The sequence below is a fragment of the Falco peregrinus genome, chromosome 4 (assembly GCF_023634155.1).
Source record: "Falco peregrinus isolate bFalPer1 chromosome 4, bFalPer1.pri, whole genome shotgun sequence".
Lineage (NCBI taxonomy): Eukaryota > Metazoa > Chordata > Aves > Falconiformes > Falconidae > Falco > Falco peregrinus.
In genome coordinates this window covers 102,734,252-102,760,580 of record NC_073724.1, presented here as the reverse complement: position 1 = coordinate 102,760,580, position 26,329 = coordinate 102,734,252, and the positions used below count along the sequence as shown (strand labels likewise).

The 26,329-nt window shown below is 36.9% G+C and overlaps 1 protein-coding gene across 22 annotated transcripts in view; it reads right to left on the bottom strand.

Annotated features, from left to right (window-relative positions):
• The window catches only part of PSPC1 (paraspeckle component 1), a 68,148-nt gene extending 42,461 nt beyond the window's left edge, over nucleotides 1-25,687 (bottom strand). For 10 of the 22 annotated variants that reach the window (XR_008746878.1, XR_008746876.1, XR_003555179.2 and 7 more), the window contains exons 1-6: nucleotides 25,153-25,682; nucleotides 22,982-23,283; nucleotides 20,292-20,387; nucleotides 19,115-19,311; nucleotides 13,764-13,848; nucleotides 12,719-12,827 (exon numbers count right to left, since the gene is read on the bottom strand). Coding sequence is in view for 3 of the 22 variants with exons in the window: in XM_027788961.2 (XP_027644762.2) it covers nucleotides 12,719-12,827; nucleotides 13,764-13,848; nucleotides 19,115-19,311; nucleotides 20,292-20,387; nucleotides 22,982-23,283; nucleotides 25,153-25,527 (1,164 nt within the window). In the remaining 19 variants the exon portion in view is untranslated. Of the gene's footprint in view, nucleotides 1-12,718; nucleotides 12,828-13,763; nucleotides 13,849-19,114; nucleotides 19,312-20,291; nucleotides 20,388-22,981; nucleotides 23,284-25,152 lie in introns of all 22 variants that reach the window. The other 12 variants (XR_003555185.2, XR_008746881.1, XR_003555186.2 and 9 more) reach the window with 5 other exon arrangements.
• Nucleotides 25,688-26,329: the final 642 nt, after the last annotated feature.

Below are 26,329 nucleotides of genomic sequence, written 5' to 3'. Positions count from 1 at the left end.
AAAGCCCTATTAATGCAATCTGATTACAACTATTGAAAATCTTCAAGAATGAACAATCATTACATTACTGTAATTCTCAAAAGATATAGCTGCAAGTGATCTTTTTCTTAAGACTAGTTTCAATGGGACTTGTAAAATTTTACATTTTCCTCAAAAGCTAAGTCAAAGGACAGCCAAGTACATTAACATAATCACTATTCTTGTATATTGGCCAAGAATAATTTTATTTCATCCTTTCCAAATACAACTGCTGTTTATAGAGGCAGCAGACCACATGGTGTCCTTTCCTTTGTAATGTAGAAGAATCATCCTATCTACCAGATTTTGCTTACATTTCAGGTGTCCTTTCCTCTTTTTTTTTTTTCCCACCCAAAATGTTCTAGTTAATTCTGCCTCTAAGAAAGCAAACCTGCAACATCCTGTAAAAGATGAGTATATACTTACACAACCAAAAAGTAAAACTGGAGCAAAAAACGTATTTTCTTTTTAAAAAATGTGGACCAAAATACCACCAGGAAAGTAAGATATTTTTTTCACAGCACAAAAGACTTCCAAACACTCCTGGCATTCATCACCTCCATACGGCACACTGGGCTTGTTCCGGCCTGGAAATATGTTCCAGATACTACTTCAAAATTAGCAAAGGGAAAACTAAAAAATCTTGTAGAAAAATAGTCATGCAAGGTGACAAGTTAACAGCTGGTTAAAGTTCTTTCAAGAAAAAGCCAACTGAAAAAGGCTAATACCTTAGAGTGAAACCTGTCTGCAGTAGCAAGTCACGCTCAGTAAACTGTTCAAATCCTGTCAAAACCAGATTCTTTTCGAAATTTAAGTTTGGGGTAGAAAGTAAACTAGATTAGGAAAACAGCCCAAAATACTTGCAACTGTTGCACGGTTGAGATGTTTTTTCACTCCTTTGCCATGAGAAGCAGAAAATAACTAGTGCTCAGAACTACAGGAGTAAGGCAAATGAACTAGAAAAGACAAATGAAATCCAAAGTAATGTGGGGGGGGGGGGGGGGAATGTGAATAATCATTACTGTTTTTCAGTGCAGAACAAGTGAACAAAAGAATACTTACTGTCTGAACCAGAAAAGGTAGTAGTATAAACACTTTCTCAGTCACCAGTTTGGAGGCAGAGATATTCACCCATCTTCAATGTTAACAACTGGCCACCACCACTATCACAGAAGTTGTCTACATGCCTACAGAGATTTTTCTGGATGTCTTCATCTAGTGACCTTAGACACTAAACTTGAGAATTGCAAGCTTTTACAGAACACATTCCAAAAGTCAGAACTTGAATAAAAGCACAAATAAATATATTTTTATAATAAAGGTTATGTGCTTTTTAAAGACTTTTTATCACAGAAGCTACTGCAGGTTTTTTGGTTGTTTTTTTTTTTTTTCTTTCTTTTAACACAGAACCCGTACTTTCAGAATACTACATTACAGGCTAAAAATTCAAACGACAATCTAACTTGTTAACAAAAAAGGTAACAGTCTAAAATAACCCAATATTTACTACAGAACCTACTCTGTTGATGACAGAATTTTGCACCATATTGAGATTTATGTCTTTTCGCTTTATTATTTTGACTTTTAGTTACTTGCTGCTTCTCTGAATTTTAATACGGCATTTAAAACAGTGCATTAATATATCATTATTGCTGTGGGTTTTTTCCTGCCTATCCCATTTCTATTTGTTATAACACAGTAAAATACCGTATATGCAGCATTTACAGAATACAACTGACTAAAAAGGTTCCTCATTTTCTCAAACCTGTGGAAAATGTTATCTACCAGTCAAAAAATTAATGCATACAGAAGACAAAATCTGGCCCCGAACTGCATATACCAATAGCAAGGAACAAAATCCAAAGGTTTTAATTCCATGCTCATGCCTCTATTAAATCATCTTTATGTCATCTCTTCTGGTAAAGGAAAAAACTTCCATATCCCTTCATTATCTACGGCTACCCACATGAAGCACTCTCTGAAGGTATAACTTTTTTTCAAATGCCATCACTGCCGATCATTTCAGAACAAACAGGAACAGAGGTCTTCTTTCTATCAAAATTTCCCCTTGATTTAATAATGAACAGTCACAAGGAAAGTAAAATTCTGCTTCTCAAATACTTTAAGGTAAAATTCAGAAATACTTTTTTTACAAGACAAAGGTTCTTAGAGAAGGTAACCACTTTAAAAATCAGGAAATCCTTTTTTTTTTAAAAAAAGGAAGATTATCTGTATTTCAGCTCTCTGAATATCAGCTTCCTCTTTACAACATTCTGTCAATTAACTTGGTTCTGCAACCTTAAATCCATAGAACTAATAAATGAAAACACTTCTCCCAGTTCTATTAGCTTAATATCTTGAATGAGAGTAATAAAATTAAAAAATTTTATACAGTTCAACAGCTGAACAGAATGAAATTTTTTTTTAATTTGTAGTCAATTTAAGGCACTAAACTGTTTACTTACCTGTAAAACTACTTTCGAAAAGCAATATCCACCACACCACCGAATTCACAACTGAAACATGTAATTACATTATATTCACATCTTCAGAGGCTTATCAGAGAAATTTATGGTGTAGCTTAGAATTATTCTGGTTTTCTTTTAGCTAAAGAAATGGCATGAGAGTAGGTAAGTATCAAAACAGACATCCATGGGAGCACGGAGGATACCATACTTTCACAGAACAAGCTGCAAAGAATTTAAGATGCACTCCACAAGTCACGCCAGTGGGCGTGGTGTTGAAAGGCTATTTAACTGGTAACGAGGTCTGAGCTAACTGTACCATCATGCAGAAATACATAAAAATATTTAACTGAAAACAGAGTGTCATAAAACAATGCTGTATTTTAGATTTCCCAAGTGTTAAGTTTTCCTTGCACGAGAAACAAATCTAGGCAAATACTGTAACAGCAAACATTTGACTGATTCAAAACAACCTTTTGCAACTGCAAGACTCAAGGATGAGATGAAGTAAAAGCCATCTAGGTTTCCTTAGAAGAAAAATTAACCAGCCAAGCATATCCTTTATCAAGAAGTGTTTATGTAAAAATCTAACAACTTCTTAATTGGAATATCAAATATAACATTGCAAAATCAACTTTAAACACTTTAAAAGCAACACTAGTTATAGCCACAGTGTACTAAATATGACACTTTGCCAGACTTTTGTATTAAGTTTTTCTCACCAAGCAGATATAATACATGATGACTAAATTTTAACACAAAAAAAGAGACTAGTTGTAGCTGCTATTGCATAACTGATCCGAGTTACCAAGTAATTAGAATATGCAAGTATTTGTCAAAAGGAAGCTGAAAGCCAAAGTTTTTCATTGCTACAAAAAGGTCCTATAAGAGAAACTTCTAACAAACATATATAGCTTTCTATAAGTTATGACTGCTGCTTACAATCAGAATAGTTCGATGTTTTAAGACTTCCCCAACAAAGCTCTGGCCAAAGTTCCCACATACAGCACATAAACAAATAAAACATGAACAAAGAAGCATCAATGGAACTTTCTGGCATGAAACCACGCTCCACAGTTTTCCAGCTCTCCATAGTTTCCCAGCTAGTACTTTTATACAACCTGGAGGCCATTTACTGTAAAACAGGAGCAAGACGAGGTAGACTTGAATGAAGACAGACACTTATTTGAATAAATGAGAGTTCTGAGAAAAACAATATACATTGGACCAGGCAATTCTAGCATTTCAATCAAAAGTTTGAGAAACTAGTCATCTCAACAAATCCAAACTGGTTAAGAAAACCTGCCTTTTAGTTGATCCCCTGACCCAAATTCAATAAGCTACAGTGGCTCCTTTCATCAAAAGATATCCAATTCATTTATTATAGACCCAAAACTCAGAATCATGTTAGGGACACCATGGGCATCACAACAGGGACAAACAAGAAGAGCTGGTCATTACCTAAAGAACATACAAGTTCCCCTACAGAGAAACAAATATTTAGTTATTCAGAAAAGGCAGAGGAGAACAAACATATACTCCGTAAGTAAATAAAATTTTAAGACTTCCAAAAACCAGCATTATATACAGAAGAAAAACAAAGCCTGAAGAACCTAGTTTTGACATTACATTGTCTTTTTCTGATCTTTTGTATTAATATATTCAGAAGAGACACCAGCTAAACTGCCACAAGTGTATCAACAAAACTGCATTCAGCAACACCAGTAAAAGCAATGTGCTTCATGTTACATACAAAATAAAACTAATACAAATACTTCTTCATCCTACACCATTAGCCACTGTAGGAAACCATAATGGGGACACACACCTTAGGAGAGCCTGTTGTGATAGGACACGGGGTAATGGTGTTAAACTAAAAGAGCAGATTTAGACTAGTAAGAAATTTTTTACAACAAGGATGGTGAACTACTAGAACAGGTTGCCCAGAAAGCTGGCAGATGCCCCATCCCTGGAAACATTCAGGGTCAGGTTGGATGTGGATCTTTGCAACCTGATCTAATTGGAGATGTCCCAGTTCATTGCAGGGGGGGTGGACTAGATGACCTTTAAAGGTCCCTTCCAATCCAAAACACTATGATTCTGTGATGGTGTTTGGGAAAACCACCTTTAAATGGCTGTCCTGGTTTCAGCTGGGATATAGTTAATTTTCTTAGTAGCTGGTGCAGTGATGTGTTTTGGATTTGGTGTGTGAACAAAGCTGACAGCACACTGACATTTTTGGTTGTACCTAGGTAATATTTATTCCAAATCAAGGACTTTTCAGTTTCTCGGGCCCTGCCAGCTAGAGGGCTGGAGGGGCACAAGGAATTGGGAGGGAAAACAACCAGGACAGCTAGCTTGTACTGGCCAATGGGATATTTCATACCATAGAATATCATGCCAAGTATATACAAGCTGGCGGAAGAAGGAAGGGGGCAGGGGCGAATTCAGCATTATGTCATTTGTCTTTCCAAGTAACCATGATGCATGATGGAGCCCTGCTTTCCTGGAGATGGCTGAACATCTGCCTGCTGGTGGAAAGTAGTAAATTAATTCCTTACTTTGCTTTGCTTGCGTGCATAGTTTTTGCTTTACCTATTAAACTGGTTTTATCTCAACCACAAGTTTTCTCACTCTTAACTCTTCCGATCCTCTCCCCCATACCGCTGTGGGGGGAGCGTGCAAGTGGCTCTGTGGTGCTTGGTTGCCAGCCAGCGTTAAACCACAACAATGGTAAACCTTAAATATATTTAATTGACTCCTTAAATGTTGGATTAACCAAGATACTAAGCTCCCCATCTGAACAGTTACAAAACAGCTCTACAGAAAGTCACATCTTTTTTCCAAAAAACACTACCTACTAAAAATGATAATTCAACTAACAGTAACACTGAATCTCTGGGAAATTAAAGTGAAACCTAAAGACAGACTTGATTGAAGACATAAATATCTGACTTAAATTCCATAGTCCTCATGGAAGATTTAATAATCCAAAATAAGCACTAGCTCTGGTAAGGAGATAAACCTACTTCATGCCAACACTACAGAAAGGAGGCTTGTGAAATATTAATGAGAAACCCCCTAAACATTTTAATTAACAAACAGCATTTAGGCTGGTATCGAAAGACAGGCAATCTCACTAAGACAAGTTAATTTCTATGTCTCAGTTTACTGCATTACCACATTAAAATTTTCCACTCCAGGAGAGCTACTGAATCCAAACGTTACAGCCTAAGCAAAAGGTCAGAGGCTTACTGCTCACACTAAGGAAAAAACTACTCAGAAGGCATTGCCCTCTTGAGGAACCAGGTCTATAAATAAGTTTTCCTCACACTAAGCAACAGATCCATTAACAGGTCTCCTGACGACAGAAACCACTATTTCTACAGAAATTACACTTACTGCTTCTTGGGAGTTTTACTATTTAAAAACAGATTGTTTGAATAAAGACAAACTTTTCTTAGCAGAAGAACTTATTTTGGCTGCAAGTCTCAATGCCACCAAGTAAGATCTCAGGATTTAGACAGGTGGATGAGTCCAAAATAGGTATCAAGTAGACAACTGAAACTGAAAGTTAATTTCTTCTTAGTCTGGGTAAATATGTGTATAAACTCCAAGTCAAACTTAACTCCAGTAGCTGAGGAAGAAAAAATGAACATTATTAAGGCACACATTAATTTTAGCTTCTTCAAAATATGTAGGGCATTTATCAAACACATTAACAAAGGATTTTTCTGAATTATTTATAAAACCCTTAATCTTACTTGACAGAAGATGAAAAACTGAAGGACTCAGTACTTGAGGAACTTCAGTTAGGTAAGTAGATTTATTTTTTTCTGTAACTTGTGAGCTGTATTTTCAGAAATCATATTAAAAATATGGAATAGACTTACTAAATCTGCTTTTTAATATTTTTTCCCTTTTTATCTGTAAAACCCATGAAACAGGAGAAGCTAAGTATGCAAATAGAGTATCCTATAAACAAGTACACCAGATGCATTTGAAGACTTTCCATTAATAACTGTACAAAAATGGCACCTGCTAAATCTGAGGCCTCATGAAACACTAAGACCGACAAAGACTGGTGTCATTTAGGCACTGCATACGAAGCGTCTGAAAAGTGTTCTTTTAGTTTCTTGATCCATCGGTTTTACTAAAAAAAAATGAAGTTATAAACAGATAATCTAAAGAACACACATGAAAAAATTCCTTGTCCATTACTGTAGAAGAGAACAAACCTGGGAGTGCTTATATGCAGTACCGTAACACCTAAATTCATACTGGAGACGTGATCGCACATTAAGGGACAAAAATTACTTATGAATGGTCACTTGCTCTGTTTACAAGCTCACGTGAAGTAAATATGTTCTAAAGCACTTTGTGCAAACACGAGAAGATGATGGCAGAATAAAAGGTTTTACTCTCCTAAATCTCTGTAACATAACACAAGAAAAATGCATCACATTACCCTAAATATTCACAGTTCACACATACTAAAATAAGAAATTACTGAAATAAAATGTAACATTGTAATGATTCTTCGCTCCATTACTGAAAAATTACCTTAAGTAGCATCCTTGATACACATAAAAACATAATCTAGAAAGTAAATTATGAACCATCCTAAAATGGCCATGAAATACTTATAACCAAAAAATATCTTATTTCACAAATAGCTTCAGTTTATGTATACAAACACATAACAGGCTACAAAAAAGATGGCTGAAGTGCTGCATTGATTTTTATGCAATGTCTTTTCATATTAAGAGCAGATACAACAATAGTTTTTATATCTGTCAATGCAATTAAAGGCTGAAAATAATACAATGTGAATATTTTACAGCCTGTTACAGAATTATCCTTCTTGCCTAGAGCACTGAATTTGGTATCTAAAAACCTGAGGAACATAAGAAATGCAAGATTTAAGTATCCATCTACTGATATGTATCACTGCAATCCTGCAAAACTAAAAAAAAAAATAGTGCTAGTGCCAAAACTAAGACCACCCACAAAAATACAAATGGCATGTTCATAAATAGCTTGCTCAAAGGCCTAACATGTTGCTTTATGCACAGGAAGAACAAACTTGATCACTAAAGTAAAACCACTGCCAAGAAATCAGGAATGTTTTGTCAGGTTGTGGGGTTTTTTCAGTTCTACATTTAATGCTCTGCCTTTCTCCAAGCTAGTTTTACCTTAAAAGGCTTTTAAGGTGTCAAACATGAACTACTTCTTCCACAAGAATGTACGCTGGATTGCAATAAGGAGGTAATTCATCTTTCCCAACCAAGCTGTACAAAAGAGCTTTTATAAAGCAGCTTAGATTTATAGAAGTTTTTTAAGAAACAAGAGACTATATTCATAAAACCTCACAAAACTTCACCACCATCAGCTTCAAGTACACTAAGCTGTCAAGAGAAAATAACCAAATTTAGTAGTAGTAGTAATAGTAGAAAACAAATCAAATATGAAAAGATCCTTGGAAATTTTTATTCATGTATTATTGGAAATCTGCCTTTGCTTGGTTTAGTTTTGAATAAAGTAGGAAAAAATTCTGCGTTGAGTGAAAATTAAAACTTGCATAACTGGGGCTTTTGAGTATGATTGAATCAGAAGGGGGGGGGGGGGGGGGGGGGAAGGGGAAGCAGCTCTATTCAGTTAAGAGCCAAGAAGTACAAAAAAGTATTCCTGAATTACAGAAGTTCAAGCAAATCTGACAGACTTGTTTCAAAAACATACTACTTATCTTGAAAGTGAACGTAGAAGTGAGCGATAAAGATATACCTCATTAGGCTCTAAATAATAAAGAAATGGGAAGCTACATTTATGAACTGCTCTCCAAAGGACCAAACTCTTAAAACAAAGACTAAGCATGAGGTTGGGGTTTTTTCAATCAAGTTTCTGGCGTTCCTGAAGCTATGAACTTTGCCTCAACAGCAGAAGTTGTAGTGGACTTGGATGAAAAGCTGGAAGACAGATGAGAGCAAAGGAGTAGTAAAAAAGCACATCCCAAACCAGCAGCAATCTCCATTGCTTTAGCAGCTGCCGCTTTATGTTGATACTTAAACACCACACTTGAGCAGCAATGCTTCTGTGTAAGAAAAATTAAAAGGAAAGCAAAACAACATCTCAAAGTAATTTTTGAAGAAGACTAGACATAAAAAAAAGTAACTATTTAGTATACAAATTTTTACATGAAAGAACAATTTTTACATGAAAGAACAGCTAGCATTCAGAAGTTGAAGCTGATGAACTCAAAAGAAACAGTTCCTTACTGTTCTGTTTTCAAGTTGCACTTGAAAAAGGAAGAATTTCTTTGGAGGGAAGCAGGCAAGGACATTCAAAAATACCACCTCCCTCTTTAAACCATCAGTAAGAGCAGCTGTAAACGAGTATCACAGCTATTATTTCATTAAGTACAATACCTACCTGACACTATTTTGCAGTGTTACTGCAGAATTAAATCTGTGCACCATAAAACTAAGACTACAACTCCTACATATTTTGGTCTCTTCTGTAGACTCATGAAAACTATTTTAATATACTAAATCCAAATCACTCTTTTCACTCTTCAAAGTTGGTGACATGAACAGAAGCAGTTCCCAAAACTGAAATTTAGTAAAAAGGCTCTGAGATTTAACAATGTAAATATATGTAAGCCATTTACATTTGGATAGTAACCATTGCACAGTTTGAATAATTAATACACTACTAGCACTCAGAAGCACTTTATTTTTTAAAAAAGTATTTGTGCTGCTGAAAAATTGCTTTCAATCACCATCAGCAAGCTCCTCTTCCAGCAAGAAATATGTATGCAAAATAAAAATTATTAGACGAAAACAAGCTTCCTGATTAAGCTATTGTGAAATTAGGTGCATACATATTGAGCTGTAACAGCAGATCTCAACTAAGTAACTTATACAAAGCAAGGGAAAAATCCTAACCAATACTGAAGTGTTTATCAATAAGTTATCTACTAAAGAACACACAACTAGATTAATATATTGTTTAGGCACCACTAGGCTGCCCATTAGATCAATAATAAACACAATCAAAATTTTAATGTACATCACCATGAACAAGAATGCTTCAGGAAGAGAAATCTGCGCAGAAAATATTTTTACCATCTGTAACTAAACCAAGTTAACTGGTAACTGCATTAAACTTAAGACATTTTTCAAAAGTAGTTACACTGAAAAATCAAAAGGTTAACAAGTTAGGGAAAAGATACAGAAAGAAACTTTGAACAGGAAAGCCTAATACTGCAGCCTTACACAAGAGCTTCCAATTCTGGTTGTCGTTGCACTTACCATTTATGTCCTTCGTTTAGATTGAACAGTAAAAAGGGATAGGATATAAGTGAAGAAAGCTTACTTTTCAAAGCTTTTAAGAAACAAAAACAAGGATTAGAAACAATTATTATTTTTCTTCTAAATACATGGTTGGCAGAAGACTTTAATATGTTGTAAGGATTATGCCAAAAGAGTTTATCAAGACCTGATAGGGTAAAAACTATCCACCAGTATCATAAAATGCAATTTTCATCAAGAGGCAACTTTTAAACTTTTACAATGGAAAACAACTTTTTTCAGTGTGTGTACAATGATAATCTGAGACTGTAAGTAATTACCAGATGAAGTCTGTTCACAGTAAACAAGTATTAGTAAGAATAAACTTAAAATAATTTAGTTGTATAAGAAACTCTACTTAATTGACAAAAGACTTGGTGTATCATTTTGCAATCTCCAGAAATGGTTTAAAATTCTTCTCTGCCGAAAAAAGCAAAGGCTTTTTCAATTCCCATTCACACTATACAACTTAAGTACAGTTATCTACAGACATGCTATAATGGATGCCTATAAAACGATAGGCCATGCTTGGAGGTACAGAGCTGCCCTTACTAGAAACAATTGCTAAAGAAAGTAAATACATCACTGGCATTTTTGTTTCAATTCTTCCTCTTTCACAGTTCAAAGGACATTAGAAATAAAACACGTCAACACATGACCAGAATACTAGTCTGAAGACTGGAGAAAAAAAAATTAAATTATTATATATACCACTTCAACTAACATTAAAAAACCAACACCTGTACTATATATTCTTTTACATAGCTTCTAGTAGGCTTGTCACTGCACAACTACATCTATATATTCTTGCAGTGTATTATTAGTTCCAGATAAACACACAATTCCAGTAATGCAACTCAGTGGGAAAGCTACAAACTTCCAAATTATTCTTCCACACCTTTACCTTTCCGCCAAAAAAGATTAATCACATACACATCACAAAAATTATGCATAGTGATTGAAGTGCTTTCCATTTGAACCATTCCTCTTCCCTTACACTACATTTTTCCCATGTCCAGCACACAAACTTCAACAGTTTCTATTCACACAGAGTTTGGAATTTAAAGATGCAGATAAACGCGAGGATGGCCAAACTGTGACAAGCAATTCAAGCACAAAGACTAAGTAACATTATCTCAAGACAGATGCAAGAAGAAAACCAGTAGAGGTTGCTGGGGCCAACATTATCTGGTTTTCCCCAGCACCCCACGCTGCAGAATAAAGGCCATGACTTCTGCACAGCAATGGAATTCAAGGGAGCTACAGCCATCTCAAGCCTGTGGGTTGGCTCCCCAACTTCCCCTTCCCGCAGCGCTCTGCAGCTTTCAGATCCGCCACAGGATTTCAACAGGTAGCTTATAGGTTCAGAAAGTCAGGCTACCCCAAAAGATGCTATGTGAAAATACTAAGGTGAGGTGAAATTTCGTATCTGGCACTACAGAAGTCACAAACATTAAGTGCTATTTCTAAATTACATCAGACTACTGTTATATGCTATTTCACAAAATATGTTTAATAGTATATGGGAACACACTAAAGGACATTGTGAGTTTTGAATCCTTGACCTTCATCACCGCAAAGAAAAGACATGCTGAAAGCATGAAAGTGCAAACATATGGAAATAAATGATTGACTTTTTTCTGCTCCAAGTGTCTCAAAGTACAATCAGCAAAATTAACTGACAGCTGTTAGTAAGATCAAAGGAAAAATTTTCCTTCCTCCCCATCTTTACTATAAACTCTAGGGGGCAGAGGGTGAGGAAAAAAGTGTTCCACAGAGACCAAGAAATCTTTTGTTTTCTAACTTCTCTTAGGATGTTTCAGAACATACATAATATATTCTTCCCAACTCTACAGAAAATGTTATGGTATAAAATGTAAAATAGGTATTTCTTCCACAAAACACAAAATTAGAATGTAGCTGAGAAACCAGCAGTTTATTTTTGATTTAGGTATCAAGTTGTACCTGTAAAGGGGAGAAAAATTCCCTCCTGCAGACTACAGTTGTTTTAATAATGTAAAAGAGTACTATGCGGATCACTTATTTGATGCTTCCTCACTAAGAACAGTAAAAGGTACCCTCACATGAAACTAAAGTATTCACAATACAGGCTGCATTCATTTAACTGCTTTGGTTAGTAGAAACAAAAAAATCATACCCTTGACCAAAATAGATTATCATGAAAAATTAGAAGCTGACCCCTCTGAGACCACCATTTTGATAGTCCTGCAGGATGAGTCTTCAGAGGCAGAACACGCCTAAATTACTAATATAAATAACATAGAAATTATAGCAGAGGACAATTTTTTTTCCCACCTTTAATCTTTTGGTCTCCTTTTAGCAAAGATTTTGAGGTTCTCCTCATCTAGTTTTACACTAGGGTCCAAGAGGAAGAGTGATTTTATGCTCCGTATGAAGTTAACCCTGCCCATTTTGTTTCTGAAGTATATAGCCTTAACAAGTTGAACATAAAAGTGAGCAAGCAAATCAAACAAGCTTAACAGCCTGAATTGGTTTAAAATTTAAGCCTTCACACTAGGGCACCTGCTCACGGAAAGATCATTTATTCCCATGACCTCCCACTCAGAAAAATTTAATTATTTTATTGGGAAAATTTATTTCCCAAATAAAAGAGGCAAAATATCTTAACACCTTCACTTAACTGAAGTGTTATATCATCAGCTTGTAGGAAAAACAACATTGATGCCATCGTACAAAGAAAGAAACAACTACACTACTAAATTTGTACCACTCACAAGAACGTTGAAATACTAAATGAAAAACAGTAAACAAGAAGGCGGCAGCTCAACAGCTAGTATAGTATATAAGAGTATCACAATTAAAAAGATTTCACAATTTGGACCTTTATCATAGAATTTTACTTACATTATCCATGAAATTTGGCTTAAAACCTCCCTCCTGCTGTCGTCGTAATTCCTCCTGTTCCCTTTGGCGTAACATCTCTTCTTCACGACGTCGATGTTCTTCTTCATGTCTAGAATTTTTTCAAAAACTGTATCAACTTAGACTCCTGACCTGTTCAGTCTTGTACTCAGTCTCAGGAGATAAGATCAAGCATATAAACAAAGCTGGTCATTACTTATTATTTTATGTAGCATAACACACTAATCTATGTGATGGGTTTGAATATTATTGAAGGATTTATTATTGTTAATTAGAATACAGGTAATTACAATACCTGCACATTCTATACTTGTTCTTCTGGCTACATATTGGTAAGCAGGTTACAATACTCCAGGTTTTAACAAGTCCCTGTGGATTAAAACATTTCAATACTACCAAAAAGACACATTTTTAACTCTGAGAGGAGTTCATATTGTGTTCTTTTTTCTCATCTACATTTCTCATTATATTTAATGTGAAAAGCATAACCTCAATCAACATGATGCTACTATGCTCATTATCGTAAATTTTAGCAGGCATGAAAACAAATATTTGTATGAATCAGATCCTAAAGGAAAAATTGTCTACAGCATAACAGAATATCAAGTGAAAATATCCCCAAAATCTCATGTCAGACTATAAATTTGCAATGCTACTATTTCATATGCAGTTCACCTGCCTTTAAGTCTTAGAAGCATGTCCAAATCTATTACAGCTATGCTTCAGTTACAAGGTTGAAATAAATAATATGAAACAAAAAAAATTTAAGACATTTCAAAACTATAAATTTAACAGTACTAGTAAAGCTGAAATGATTTTTTTTCAAAACCAAGAAATATTTTAAAGCATTCTTTTATATTAGCGTAAGTGATCATTTCTGTTCAAGAAACATGTTATGCTTTTTAAAAGTAACTTCTTAGCAGCAGAAACATTTGCTATCAAAAGCAGGCCCTACAAGCTTCAGTATTTAAATTTACACAGGCCTACAGCAGATGCACGCCACGCCTTTGCACAGTAGAAGAAATACCTCAATTGTATCTGCTTGCGTTTTTGAAGTTCTTGATTTCTAAGTTCTTCCAAACGCCTCAATTCTTCTTGACGTCGCATGAGATCTAACAAGATTAAAAATGTAAAAGGTAAAAGCTGCCAATCAACAATGTGGCAACACAAAAAAATTGCTATTACTGTCAGATTACAGTTCTAACATTCAATTTTTAAAGAAATTTCTCAATGCATTTAACTAGTTTCTTCCCATAAAGCTAAGTCTAGCATATAAAAAAAACCACTGGATCCACGGCTCACAAACATAGAAAGATACAGGACTAGAAAAGACTCCAAAGCAGGCTATGGAAACAGAAATCTGAAGTCCTCCAACAAAAGGAGGAAAAAACCTCTCAATCTCTTAAATCACATCCTGGTTCTACATCTAGGGCAAGGCATTAATATTCTCACAACAGTGCATATTGCTAAAAGTATTGTGTACTAGCAAGAAAACCAGTACAACATATATAGGCTTATACCATCCACCACCTATTGCAGGCCACTACACAGCACACATCAGAAAAAAGTGATATGAACTTCAGGTGCATGTAATCTGAGCCTCCATAAAGATTTATCATATGACTCTGCCAATAGCAACTTACAAACAACTAATCTTTCAACACTACCAGAGAGGAACAGCCATGTATCCTCTTAAAAGCACTTAAAATGCTCGTAAAAAGCAAGGCACAACTAACACCAGTTTTGCTGTACTAGTTTCTGACCAGTAACATTATTGATTTCTCCCTGGAAATTTATGCTTTCTTCAATTAATATTAATTCTACCTTTTGTTAGAAAGCAGTTGTTTGCCTTTTCTATCTTCATAGGACATTGGCTACATGACATTATTTATAGACACCATGAGCAACATTTCACTATACCACCTACTATACGCCTTTTAAGCTTTAGTTCAACTACTCCACACGTTTCTCTATGCATTTCTTCACTAAACTAATTAAAGCATCTTTTTAGCCATGCAAATCACTTCCCTCAAACTTGCATGAGCATGCATTATTATAACTTAACCTTTTACTTTAATATCCAAAACCGACCACAATGACCAGTACTTTTCACCAAAATATCATGGAGGGTTTTTTCTAACAAAGAAGATTATCAGATTTTTATTCTCACAGCATCCTTACTGATATTAGAAGTCCTTTCTCAAGCACATTTTGCAGGCTTGCTTTTCCGATCTCTTCTGCAAAATTAACACATTTCAATAGAATATGATTGTATTAAAGATTCACTCAAATCACAAAGCCTGAAGGCTGCTTCTTTCCAACCCAACTGTGGTTGCTACAGAAGGCTTGGCCACTATTATCCTGATACATGGAGAGCGCCACAAGCACTTTTTTTTTTAATAACCTCTAGATTATTTCAGAGTAAAATGGACTTTTTTTCTTTTAAAAATCAACCTTTACCTTGTTTCATGGTATTACTGAGATCAAGAACTGACCCATTATTTGCTCAATATTGTCCACAGTGGGAAAAGAAGCTTCCTTTTCAGTTCTTTGTTCCTTCATATTTATGTAGCGTTCCCTTTTTCTTGTGTTAATACACTGCACACAGGATTTCCTGCTTTCTCTCTGCCACTAATTGCTACAAATTTATCATTTACTCCCCTTTATCTTTAAGGTGTAGTATCCTACTTTTTCCCAGTGTCCTCTTAATTTTCCCACAGCATAGTTCTGATTATTGCCTTTCCCGAAGTTTATAGTATTTAAAGTTCAACATATCAACTTATAATCCAGTACCATTTGACAACGGTAGAATCTCGGCACAAAGCCTTACAAGCCAGATGAAAATACAGATCTATAGCTTCAGGCTGTGGACAGAGCCATTTACATTAAAAGACATGCAATGCTGCTAATTCTGGACTGACATGTTGGACACAGGCCCTTTCTCTTGAATAGAAAAAACCCACACTAAAGCAGCTGTGGAAAAAAAACCCAAAGAGCATTATTATTAGCTTCTGCACCTTCTCATGCTTAAAAAAGGACAAGGTCTTCATTTTCTGCTTAACCTTCTGCAGAGCAGAGGACAGAAGGTGAAAGCATATTCTCACCTCTGAAGTTAATCCTACAAGCAGTGATACAAAATCCGAAAAGATTTTTAATTTGGTTCAGCTGCTGATTTTTCAGGTTCTAGAAGTTGAAAGCAAATGCCCAACTTCCATATAACTGATAAAGGATGAAGCTTCTGATTAAATTCAGTCACGTTTTCCAGTATTTTCATAAACTATTTAACACCATTATGAGACAATATTTACAAAAGTCTGAAGCACATTACCAATATGTAGATCAGAAACATCATGACAATTTACTTACACATGGAAACATGTTACTCTGCTTTACAAATTACTTCTGACTCAATCATGTATTCTGCTTTACAAATTACTTCTGACTCAATCTGTCAAAACATGACACTTAGAAGTGAAAAATTACACATGTCATAAGAATAAAGTCTACCTTCAGTATTAATATCACACCACAAAAACCTGCGTACTTAAGCCAACATGTTCCAGTTCAAGTCCTACTAGCTCTCATGATGCAAATTCTACAAAACCTTCACCTGCAGGAATATATGGACTCTACTAAGCTTGCCCTTCCCATCATCTTTTTAGCTCCTGACAATATTGCATTCCATATTTCAGAATAACTACTTCTGTACTTCAAACATGTCGTTTGTGCATTAGGCATACAGAAGTATTAATTCTAGGTTCTGACACCTCAAAAGTTGCATCTTTCTTAAACACCCTACAATGCAATCTCATTAATATAATATTCTTGACATTGTATGAACCCAGAGACACCGTTCAGTCCAGTAAGATATAGAAGCAACTAATATCCGAAAATAAAAATAAGAGGGGAAAAAAAAGAGCTTATTTTCATACATACTAAAGCTAAAGAGTTGACAAGATTGAAATATGAGGAATGTCTACTAACCCCTAGGAGCCTGGCAAATTAAATACCTTCAGGTGAATAAGCAGAAATCTAATTATCTAAACAAAATTCCAAGTTATTTGGTACTGAAGTAGTCTGCTAACTGAACAGGAAAGGAAAAAACCCTCCTCCCACAGTAACAAAAAGCTTGTTTCCTCACTGGAATATTAGCACCAAAACCATTCATGTTTCTAGTGGGTCTTTAACAGGAGTAATTCTCTTCCATATAGAGGTGGAGTTTTCAATAGATATTAATAAAAGAGGCTACTTTTTCCCTCACATTCTTCTTGAAAGAAACCCTCATACCCACAAAACATAAACTGTTCTCCCATGTTTTACCATCAAGACCTTTTCTATCTTAATGAACAGCCACTGTCATCTTGTCTCAGTTTAAAACATGATTAAGGCATGATAATTTAAGAAAAAGTAATGCCTAACCTTGCTGCCAAGTACAGACAACAGGTGGATAAATTCTAAAAAAATTCCAGAGTGTAAGTTCCAGAGCAGGTTCATTAGTATTGTGAAATGTTAACAATTAGTTAAGTCAATGGCAATTTATCTAACCTGTATTTTCAGCACTGAACCATCTTTACCAGTGTCAGTCACACATATACACCACATTAAAAATGTCTAACTGAAAAGGGGAGCTTGTCCTATGTATTATAGGCATTGTTGTTATATCACATTAACATTCACATTCCTCACCTATAAGATATACCTATGCTTACACACAAACCAAATGCTTTAAAACTTTTTGCTTGGAAAATACACCAAGAAATAACTTGACATTTGTCATTTCAGGTGCTGCAATAAATAACTGGCATTCCAAAACAGGGTTTGATTTTATTATGCTCTGTATTTTACTTCTGTATTTAAGATCTTATGTAAACAGTATGGTTTCACACTAAAAGCAAGCATGTCTATTTAGAAAAAAACAGGCTAAGTAAACTTTTTCCTAATGACAACTTTCAGTTGCAGTAGATTTAAGGATACTATACTAAAAAAAAAAAATATCCTCCTTTTAATCTCTTTTCCAGTCATGAAATGTTTTAAAACAGATTTTAAAAGACTATGTGTTTACAGTTAATATATCCAAGCATTCAGGTGCTCTAATTCCACCAACCTACTGAATACTTTAATTCCAGTCATACAGAGATTTTCAACGTCATACAAGTCAGCAGAAACAAGATAAACCAGCCTCACACAGGTAAGTGGTACTATCAACAAAAATGCCCTTTCTTAAGAGTAAGCTGCAGCAGACAGCTTGCATGAGTTACCTGGGTTTCAGTTTTGAAATGCATCAGTAAGTTCAAATCCCTTTAAAAAGACATGGCACTCTTATTCAGTCTATCAAGCTAGTTATTGTACTGTCTTATGATCTAACACACTCATGGGTAAGAATTTTTTTAGGTAGCCATGATCTCCCTTAAATTAAGATTTTTTAAAAAACAAAGAAAACCCCAAAATACTTCAGTGTTCCATTCATGCAACAAACCTTGAGATCCTCTCCAACAGATCGGAAATATATCTAAACTTTATCCACTAGTGTTGCAATTTAGCAGTCAATACAGAGGGAACTAAAGTAAGTAGTAGCTCAATGGTTCTGAACTGGAAAGCAGTGATTGCATGTGCACCACATTTTGGGAAAAATGTGTTTTGGGGAGAAGCAGAAGGTATCAGATACTTACCTTGCTACCACCCTCTCTGCCCAAGAAACACAAGCTCCACCCAGCTTTGTTCTTAAACATAGAGCATGAAAGCAATTTCTAAGGTGACTTTTTTCCCCCTCAACACTAGCAGATGATGTCCAAATTAAAGAGAGGGATACATAATCTTAAAATTTCAAGAATGACTGAAATTCATGGCAACTGTGAGTTATTTTGAGTTGTTACATAAATGCTATGCACACATCAGACTTCTCAGCCAGGTTTCAAAAGGGAAAAGAAGTAACATCATCTACAGGAACATTTAAAAACTTAGCAGAGGTGCACAGAACAGCCAAAAGAAGTACAAGCTATCTATCATTTTATTTTTCCTGCACATGGCCCACATACAGTACTTAGTCCTATCTAGTACCATAAGCAAGACCAAAAATGGAAAATAATTCTACTGATGAGTGTGAATCTACCAATTAAATTTCTTTACATTAATTAATTAAACTAGACATATTTCAGAAGTGAAGAAAACAGACACAGACCCCTTTGTCAGTTTCTTAATCCATCTCTGAAAATCATTAAGGAATATGTGTAAGGAGAAATATTACTTCCTTTTTCTCAGTTTAATGTATTTAATTAAAGTGTCTGAAAAAATCTCCAAGTTTAATATACAGCACAGTATGCTACACAAAGAAAACCTGTGACAAAAGAAATTTAATACTAGTAGATTATCTAATTTTACCTTGCCTCATCAGCATTAGCTGATGCTCATGTCTAGCTGCTTCCATTTCTGCCTCTAGTTTCTCTTTGGCTTCTCTAATGTTCCTGTCAACCTGTTCACGCTGTTGCTTTTCCATCTCATCAAGAGCCTTCCACCGTGAAGCATACTCAAACTCAAATGTTCCAGGCTGAGCAAAACGTGGAGGCTGTTCTCTTTCCCTAATAAAAATTTTGCAGTTAAAATGTACAGAAGGATACATTTACATCAACAGCTGTAACAGCCAAAGAATTTATAAACAATCAGTTCAAGTGTAAATCTGACTTCAAATCAACCTGTCAGGTGACCACATTCTAAACCAGTCAACGCCTCATTCAGCTGTTAAGGCAAGTAATGTGATCACAGAAATTAAAATAGAAATTCATATTTACAGTGGTACAAAATACTAAGCTGCAACACTAGATTGTGTTCAGCCTTCTAAAGCAAGCAGTCAATTAAAAAAAAAGCTAAATAAATATCAAAGCTTACTAGACAGCTCAGAATATTAGCCAGAATCTCTAAACATTAAAAGGTGCAAACATTTTTTTTTTTTCACATTGTAACACTAATATGTAATTAAGTGACATTTTTTTAAAGTGGCATTCTACAGCCTTACCAGAACAGGCATTTTAACTTCAAGCAACATGATTTCTAATTAGCAATCAAATTTCAATACTAAAAATTACTATTATCAGACTAGGTGACTTCCCTTCCACCTCATGATCAAGACTGTTTCTCATGTCAGGCTCAAAGCTTTATCAGAACCATGCAAGCCACAAAGTTTTACACTCCACTGACTTCACAGTTAAGGGGCTATTCAGAGAACAAAAAAAATCTGTGGGTATACAAATCTCTGCAGGATTAGACCACACCCCTAATCCATAAAAGATTCTAGTTTGGCTGGCAACAAGCTCCAACTAATTGCAGTGTAGGCCAGGAATCTACTTTAGTAAATGCACAGAATGTTAAACCAACAAGTCAAGCCTGAATTTTACTACGATTAGGAAATCTTGGCACTGTCCTATTTAATCCTTTCACACAAAACAGAACAACAGACAAACACTACTTACTGTTACACAAACTTAAAAATAAAAATTAGCATATATTTACCAACCTAAGTACATAAATCATGTTTTATAAAATAAAGCTAAACACAACTTACTTGTGATACTGTTGTGTTTTTTGCATTAGCTTTTCTGGCAGTCCATCTTCATCATCAAATTGCTCCATTGGTTCTACAACAACAGGTCGAGGTGTTCTAGAATACAGTTTCAATTTAATAATTAAATCATAAATGAAACAGTTAAAGTTATTTTAGTATTTTGAGGAAACATTCCAGAAAGCTTATATGTTAACTATAATTCCTGTACCTTGCAAATTCTCCTTAAACCACAGAATCCCAATGAATCCTGATTTAAAATTATCTTTGAAAATAATTGTTTCTATACCCAAAACCAGCTGTTCTGCTTAGAAACCACAATTTCCTTGATGCAGTTCTGTTTGTTATGAAGTATTCAAAGACTTCTTTAAAAAAACCTCACACCCATCTACAAACAATTACAAGATATTTAGGAAGGAACTACCTTTTTGTTTTCATCAGTCAACACAGGGGCCATGATTGTACTGGGAACAAACCCAAAACAGAGCAACACAACCTATTCATATTTCCACACTGTATTAAAAGTTACTCTACAACTGAAAACAGATTGATAATTTGGCATTACTAGTCCAGTGATAATTGCAAAAACATTTCTGCTTAAGTTATTTAAAGCCCATTATTTGAACAACCACAAAATTCAGAATACTAATTTATCTTGGAAAATATTCTCCTTGAATTCTCATTATCTGTGGTAATTAGAGGCAAGTATTAGCCAGTACTGCCAAGGAAGGCAGTAAAAGAATCCCGAACTATATAAAAAGCTGCCTGCATCCGTCTTGGGAGCACAGTCTATAATACAAACCTTAGAGGGATACGAAAAGAGCTAGAGACACTATTTTCAAAACACCAGCGCTTATTTGTTGTGTTCCACATCTTTAATTTACTTTGCAGGTATTTTCATGGGGAAAAAAAATAATTGTATTTTAACAACATCAACAACTGAAAAAAAAAAACTTCAGGCATTCAGTGCAGATTAAAATGATGAAGTCTGGAATCATAGAACACAACTCAGCAGCTGCTTCTCCTGATGTTATGTGCATGGCAATTGCTGGCAGTTCTGTCATTTAAATGCAACTGAACTGTGGTGTTAACAAGTTATTATTTAAAACAATTTTAAATGTCTAAGTTAACATTTCAAATGCCTAGTTTTGCTATATTTAGCCCATTAATTTCAAATTTTCTTCTGAACAGGCAAAGTTTTCAGCTAAAAATGTAAAATTTTAGATTGTGAAGCAAATGGCAGCAGATTCGTGCTAATTATCTTTGCAACTGCGCATTACGGAACATGTCAGCCTCCTAAGCCAGGCAAAAATCAAGTGGTTTTTATTCACTCAGGCCACAGTTAGATGGTCATTTCAATCCAACAAATTTATCCAGCTGGTAAAACAAGAATACCCTCCCTCAAATCCTAGCTTCTTTTTCCCTGCCGCATATCTTATGCCAAGAATAGCATTCATGTAACACTGAACTAGATAAGTTCCCTTGTTTGGCTCACTGCGCTTCCATTCAAATACTAATGCCAAGAAAACCCAGGGACTAAGAACAAATTGCTGGCACCTACTGATAACAGTAAAGACGCATTCAGATTGCATTTACTATGCCGCCACCAGGTCAGTTCAGTGGCACACAAGATTTATGAGATTATCACCAGAAAAAGGAGTTCCAGACCCTTCCTCCCAGCCTGCAATCTCCTCCTGGTAACATCATCTCCTGCCTTATCCTCTGCTGGACCTGATGTTCATACCACCCATGTCAGCAAGTACTTTTATGTACTTAAAACAGTCAAAAATGAACCCAAGAGAAACGGCTGAATAATTTTCTGTTGTTTTAGCAAGCACAAGTGGCTTATGGAAGTATCAGAAAGTTCTCAATCAGATAAAAGATCAACAGCACTGCCAAGACAAGAAGACAAGAACTACCAAGTACCCTAATTTTATAGCAGCAAGCTTCCTTGTTGTGGAACCACAGCCTTATTTTCCCAAATAAGAAACAGAAAAAATGAAAAAAATCCAGAATATGTATCCATTCACACAGTCTTTAAGAAAGCATTTGTTAACTAGTGAATGTGTTAAAGCACAGCAGTTAACAACTCTCTTCAGCAAGTGCAGAAATAAGTGATGCAAGAGAAAAGTGCCGGGATTTGCAAGGTTGCTTGCCCTTGAAATAGAAAGTTTCCCAGAAATCACTGCCATAAACTTCTGCAGAACCTATCTTCATTTTTTTTTAAAAAAGGTACTTTTGGCCTTCCAAGCCACAAATAAAACTTCTGAGATAGAAATAAACGCAGCAACACTTTCCTGAGTTTACAAAGTATCAGCAGTGTAGTGTAGTGCACTGTTCTGTAAGAAACAGCAGTGTTATTGTCATATTTTTAGTGGGATCAGGAAGAGTACAAGCAACGAAAATAAAGTCTCACTAGAAGAAGCTCTACCACATAAAGACTGAAAAGAAAAATGGTGCTATCAGACTCTCATATGGTAATTACAAGTCATCTTATTAACAGTAAGCAGAAAAAGACTGGTTTCCTCACAAAAAGAAAAATCAGGAATATTTGGGGTATTCATGTAAAACACCTTAATTTCTCACTTCAGGGTTTTCAAAAATTGAAATAAGAACTAGGGAACACCCAGGAATGCAGTTTTCTTTCACATCAGAAATACATACACAATTCAAACAAAAGCCTGTGAACTTACGTTGTTAGCAAGAATGCCCCATCACTGCATCTTTCTAGAGCTTTCCGTGCTGGAGGTTTTGCTGCAAACTCTACGAAACCTTTTCCTGTAGCTCTGCCACGATCATCTACTACAACAACAGCTCTTTCCACTGGACCAAACTGAGAGAATGCTTGTTCCAGCAGCTCATTAGAAACCACAGGTGAAAGATTCTTGACTGTTAGGGCAGCTCCATGTGTAGCAAATCGAATTCGAAGTGGTCTGCTCTTCAAAATAGTACCATCAAGTTCTGCCTTTGCTATTTCAGCCAGTGTCCTAGATTCCTTTTTCAAGATATAAAATATTTTTTTATATTTTATTTTCAAAGACAACAGATACCAGATTGTGTTCCTTCCCCCCCTAAGAAGTACCAAAGTTTTTTGCCTTAACTTGAACACATTAGCATTAGGGTCATTCAACTTCCCACCCCACACCCCACACCCCCCCCAAAAAACCCCAACGTTCCTGCCTACTGATTAAAAGAATATGCATCTGTCATTCCCTACATTTTTTCTAAAAAAACTACATAGGTGCAAATTTTTGCTGCACATTAGAGGACTTTAAAAATTCTCATTATGACGGATACATTTGTGCTGCTCTGTAAAGGCTTTCAGTAGAGATAAGTTGCTGATGGTTTTCATATTCACCTACTCAAATGTTTTTATTCTGCATCCCCAGCTCCATATACTAGGAAACAGTATTTTCAAAGATTACACTACAGGATCTAAGGTGTTTAGGTTTTTTAAGTAAAAATATCACACTTGCTCATTACCACTGCTGGATGAACTCTCAGTGGATGTCCAATTCGAATTTCATCAACAAATGATGAAATCACCTTTTTTGCTCTTGTATTCATACTTCTCACATTTATGGGCTTTATAAACCCACATCCATGAGACAGTCTGCATCATTAACTGCCTTTTTCCTCATTTCAGAGATTTTTTTGGAGTCTGATACCTGCAATCTCTTAAAGAAAATACTCTTCAGATCATAGCCATTTTCTTCACCGTTCAACTGACTACGTAAATTGTTACAAAATAACACATTCCCTAAACACAACGGAAAAGGGAAATTCAGATAAATGCTATATGTAATCTATATTACATACAAAACTGAGTAATGACATGTAAACGTATCACATTTCCTCCAGAAATTTGCTATTTCAGGCTGGAGGATTCTCAAGGTAAAAGATGAATGGCAGAATGCCACAAACACTTATCTTTAAGATGACAAAAAGAAAAACGTCCTAACCAGTAAAATATATGGAAAAAAATCGTAACTATGGAAAATGGAAAAAATAGAGACACTCAAAGCACGCTAAAGCTATTCCCAGAATTATATACATCAGTGCATTGTAGACATGGCAGTCATGAAAACTAATCCTGCACGTTAACTTAGTATTTAAATATCACATCGTGAACTTTTCAGATTATTCCTTTTTGGCACGCTCGACCCGAGCATATTCGATCGAATACTGTATTACCCCTACAAATCTAGCCTTATCCGGACATCAGTAATTTAAAACAACCCCAAAGTCCCATTTCTTTTCAATTTTGAGATTACATACTCTCTTTTCATGATATGTGAGCAGTGGTATTTCGAAACAATCCTGTCGAGTCTTTAATTAAACCGTTTTCATGGACGAAACGTACAATGAACAGAAATATGCCTCTGCACAAAGAAGCCTTTTTTTTTCTAATCCTAAAGTACGATAAATTATCCCATTTAAATAAGGAAAGTCTTTATACAAGTACTACACGAACAAAGCTGATCGCGCAACCACATCTTCCATTCACTAAAAAATAACAAGGCTGCAGGAGTACCCGTGGCAGCAGCACGTCACCGGTAACTGGTGGAGGGGCCCTGAAAGCAGCAGAGTACCGCATAGCGAGATGGAAACCTAAACGCGAGGCGCTGGGAAGGCTGCTCACAATGCAGGCCTCTGCTCGGATGTACGGAGGCAAATAGGGGAGGGGGGAGAAGAAAGAGGAAACGGAAGGAACAGCGCTAGCAGCAAGGAGAGAGAACGAGGGCCTGCTACTGTCTTTTTTTACACCCGCCCGACAAGGAAAGGCGAGGGGGTGGGCAAAGGACAGAAATCTCCCGCATGCAAAGGCAGCCCCTGGGTTACAGAGGCTCGCGCGAATCCTCACCAGGCGAATGAAGCCAAAGCCACGATCCCGATTGATGAAGACCTCGCTAGGCTCCCCGTAGCGCTCGAAGAGGCGCTTGAAATCTTCCTCGGTGATATCAGTAGGCAGATTCCCCACGAACAGCCGGCAGCGCTGCGTGTAGCTCTTCTCACCAGGTTTCAGAAAGCTTTTGATATCGATGGTGAAGCCAACCTCCTGCTCTTCATCTCCACCTTCCTTGCTCGGCACTAGCGCCATGGCCGCCGCTGCCTCGCTCTCCGTCTCTAGGCCCCGCAATCCCTTCAGGTTGCCGCCACCACCCCCCACCATACCCAGCGGCGCCGCTGGGGAGCTATTCTCGATCCGCACTTGCTTCAAGTTCCTATTCGCTGCCATATTCGGACCTCGTTCCTTTCTCGCTGGTTTTCTCGGGGGACGTGGAGCCCAGCTCAGCAACCACCTCCTCCGACCCTCAGCCAATTCAAAATGGCGCCGCCGACAACCTCAACGAGTTGTAACGTCCCTGAGGAAAGCCCCGCCCACCGCCGCCCGCGCAGCCTTCCCTGCCGCTGCTGCTGCTGCCGCCCGCTGCCGGGCGGCGGGAGGGCTTCGCGCCTGCGCTGCCCTGCGCGGCTGTGAGGGGACGGCGTCTGCCCATGGTGTCGCGCCTGTGTCCGCCACTGTTGTTCGCTCTCCTCCAGCGTACAGGCGATCTTGCCTCACACCGGGAGAGATGCGTACCAGCCGGCTGCTCTGGCTGAGAGAACAACCCGCCCAGAAGATTCCCTGTTAGCTCGGCTGCCTTGATACCTGACCCCCCGCACGGAGAGCAGCCGCAAACGCATCGACGGATTAGAGTAGCGGTCTCGGAAGCGTTCAGGTCCTGCAGGCTCTGCGGCAGTCCGTCCCCAGGCAGAGGCAGAGCCCCTTGCTGGGGTCTCCCCTGAGGGAAGGACAGGCGGGCCCGGGGGGTGCCTGGTCGCGGCGGGAGAGGGGGGGAGGCGTCACGCGGGCGGTGCTGAGGCGGCTGCGGGGGAGCAGCCCGGGGGACGGAGCGCCGGAGCAGTGTGCAGTGGCACTGGGACCGGGCCAGGGCCTGCAGGCAGCGCAGGGATAGAAAGCCTTCGCCGAGTTAGATGTGAGAGACAAATCTGAGTGGAGAAAGGCTTTGTTACATCTGCTCAGAAAATTTCTTACG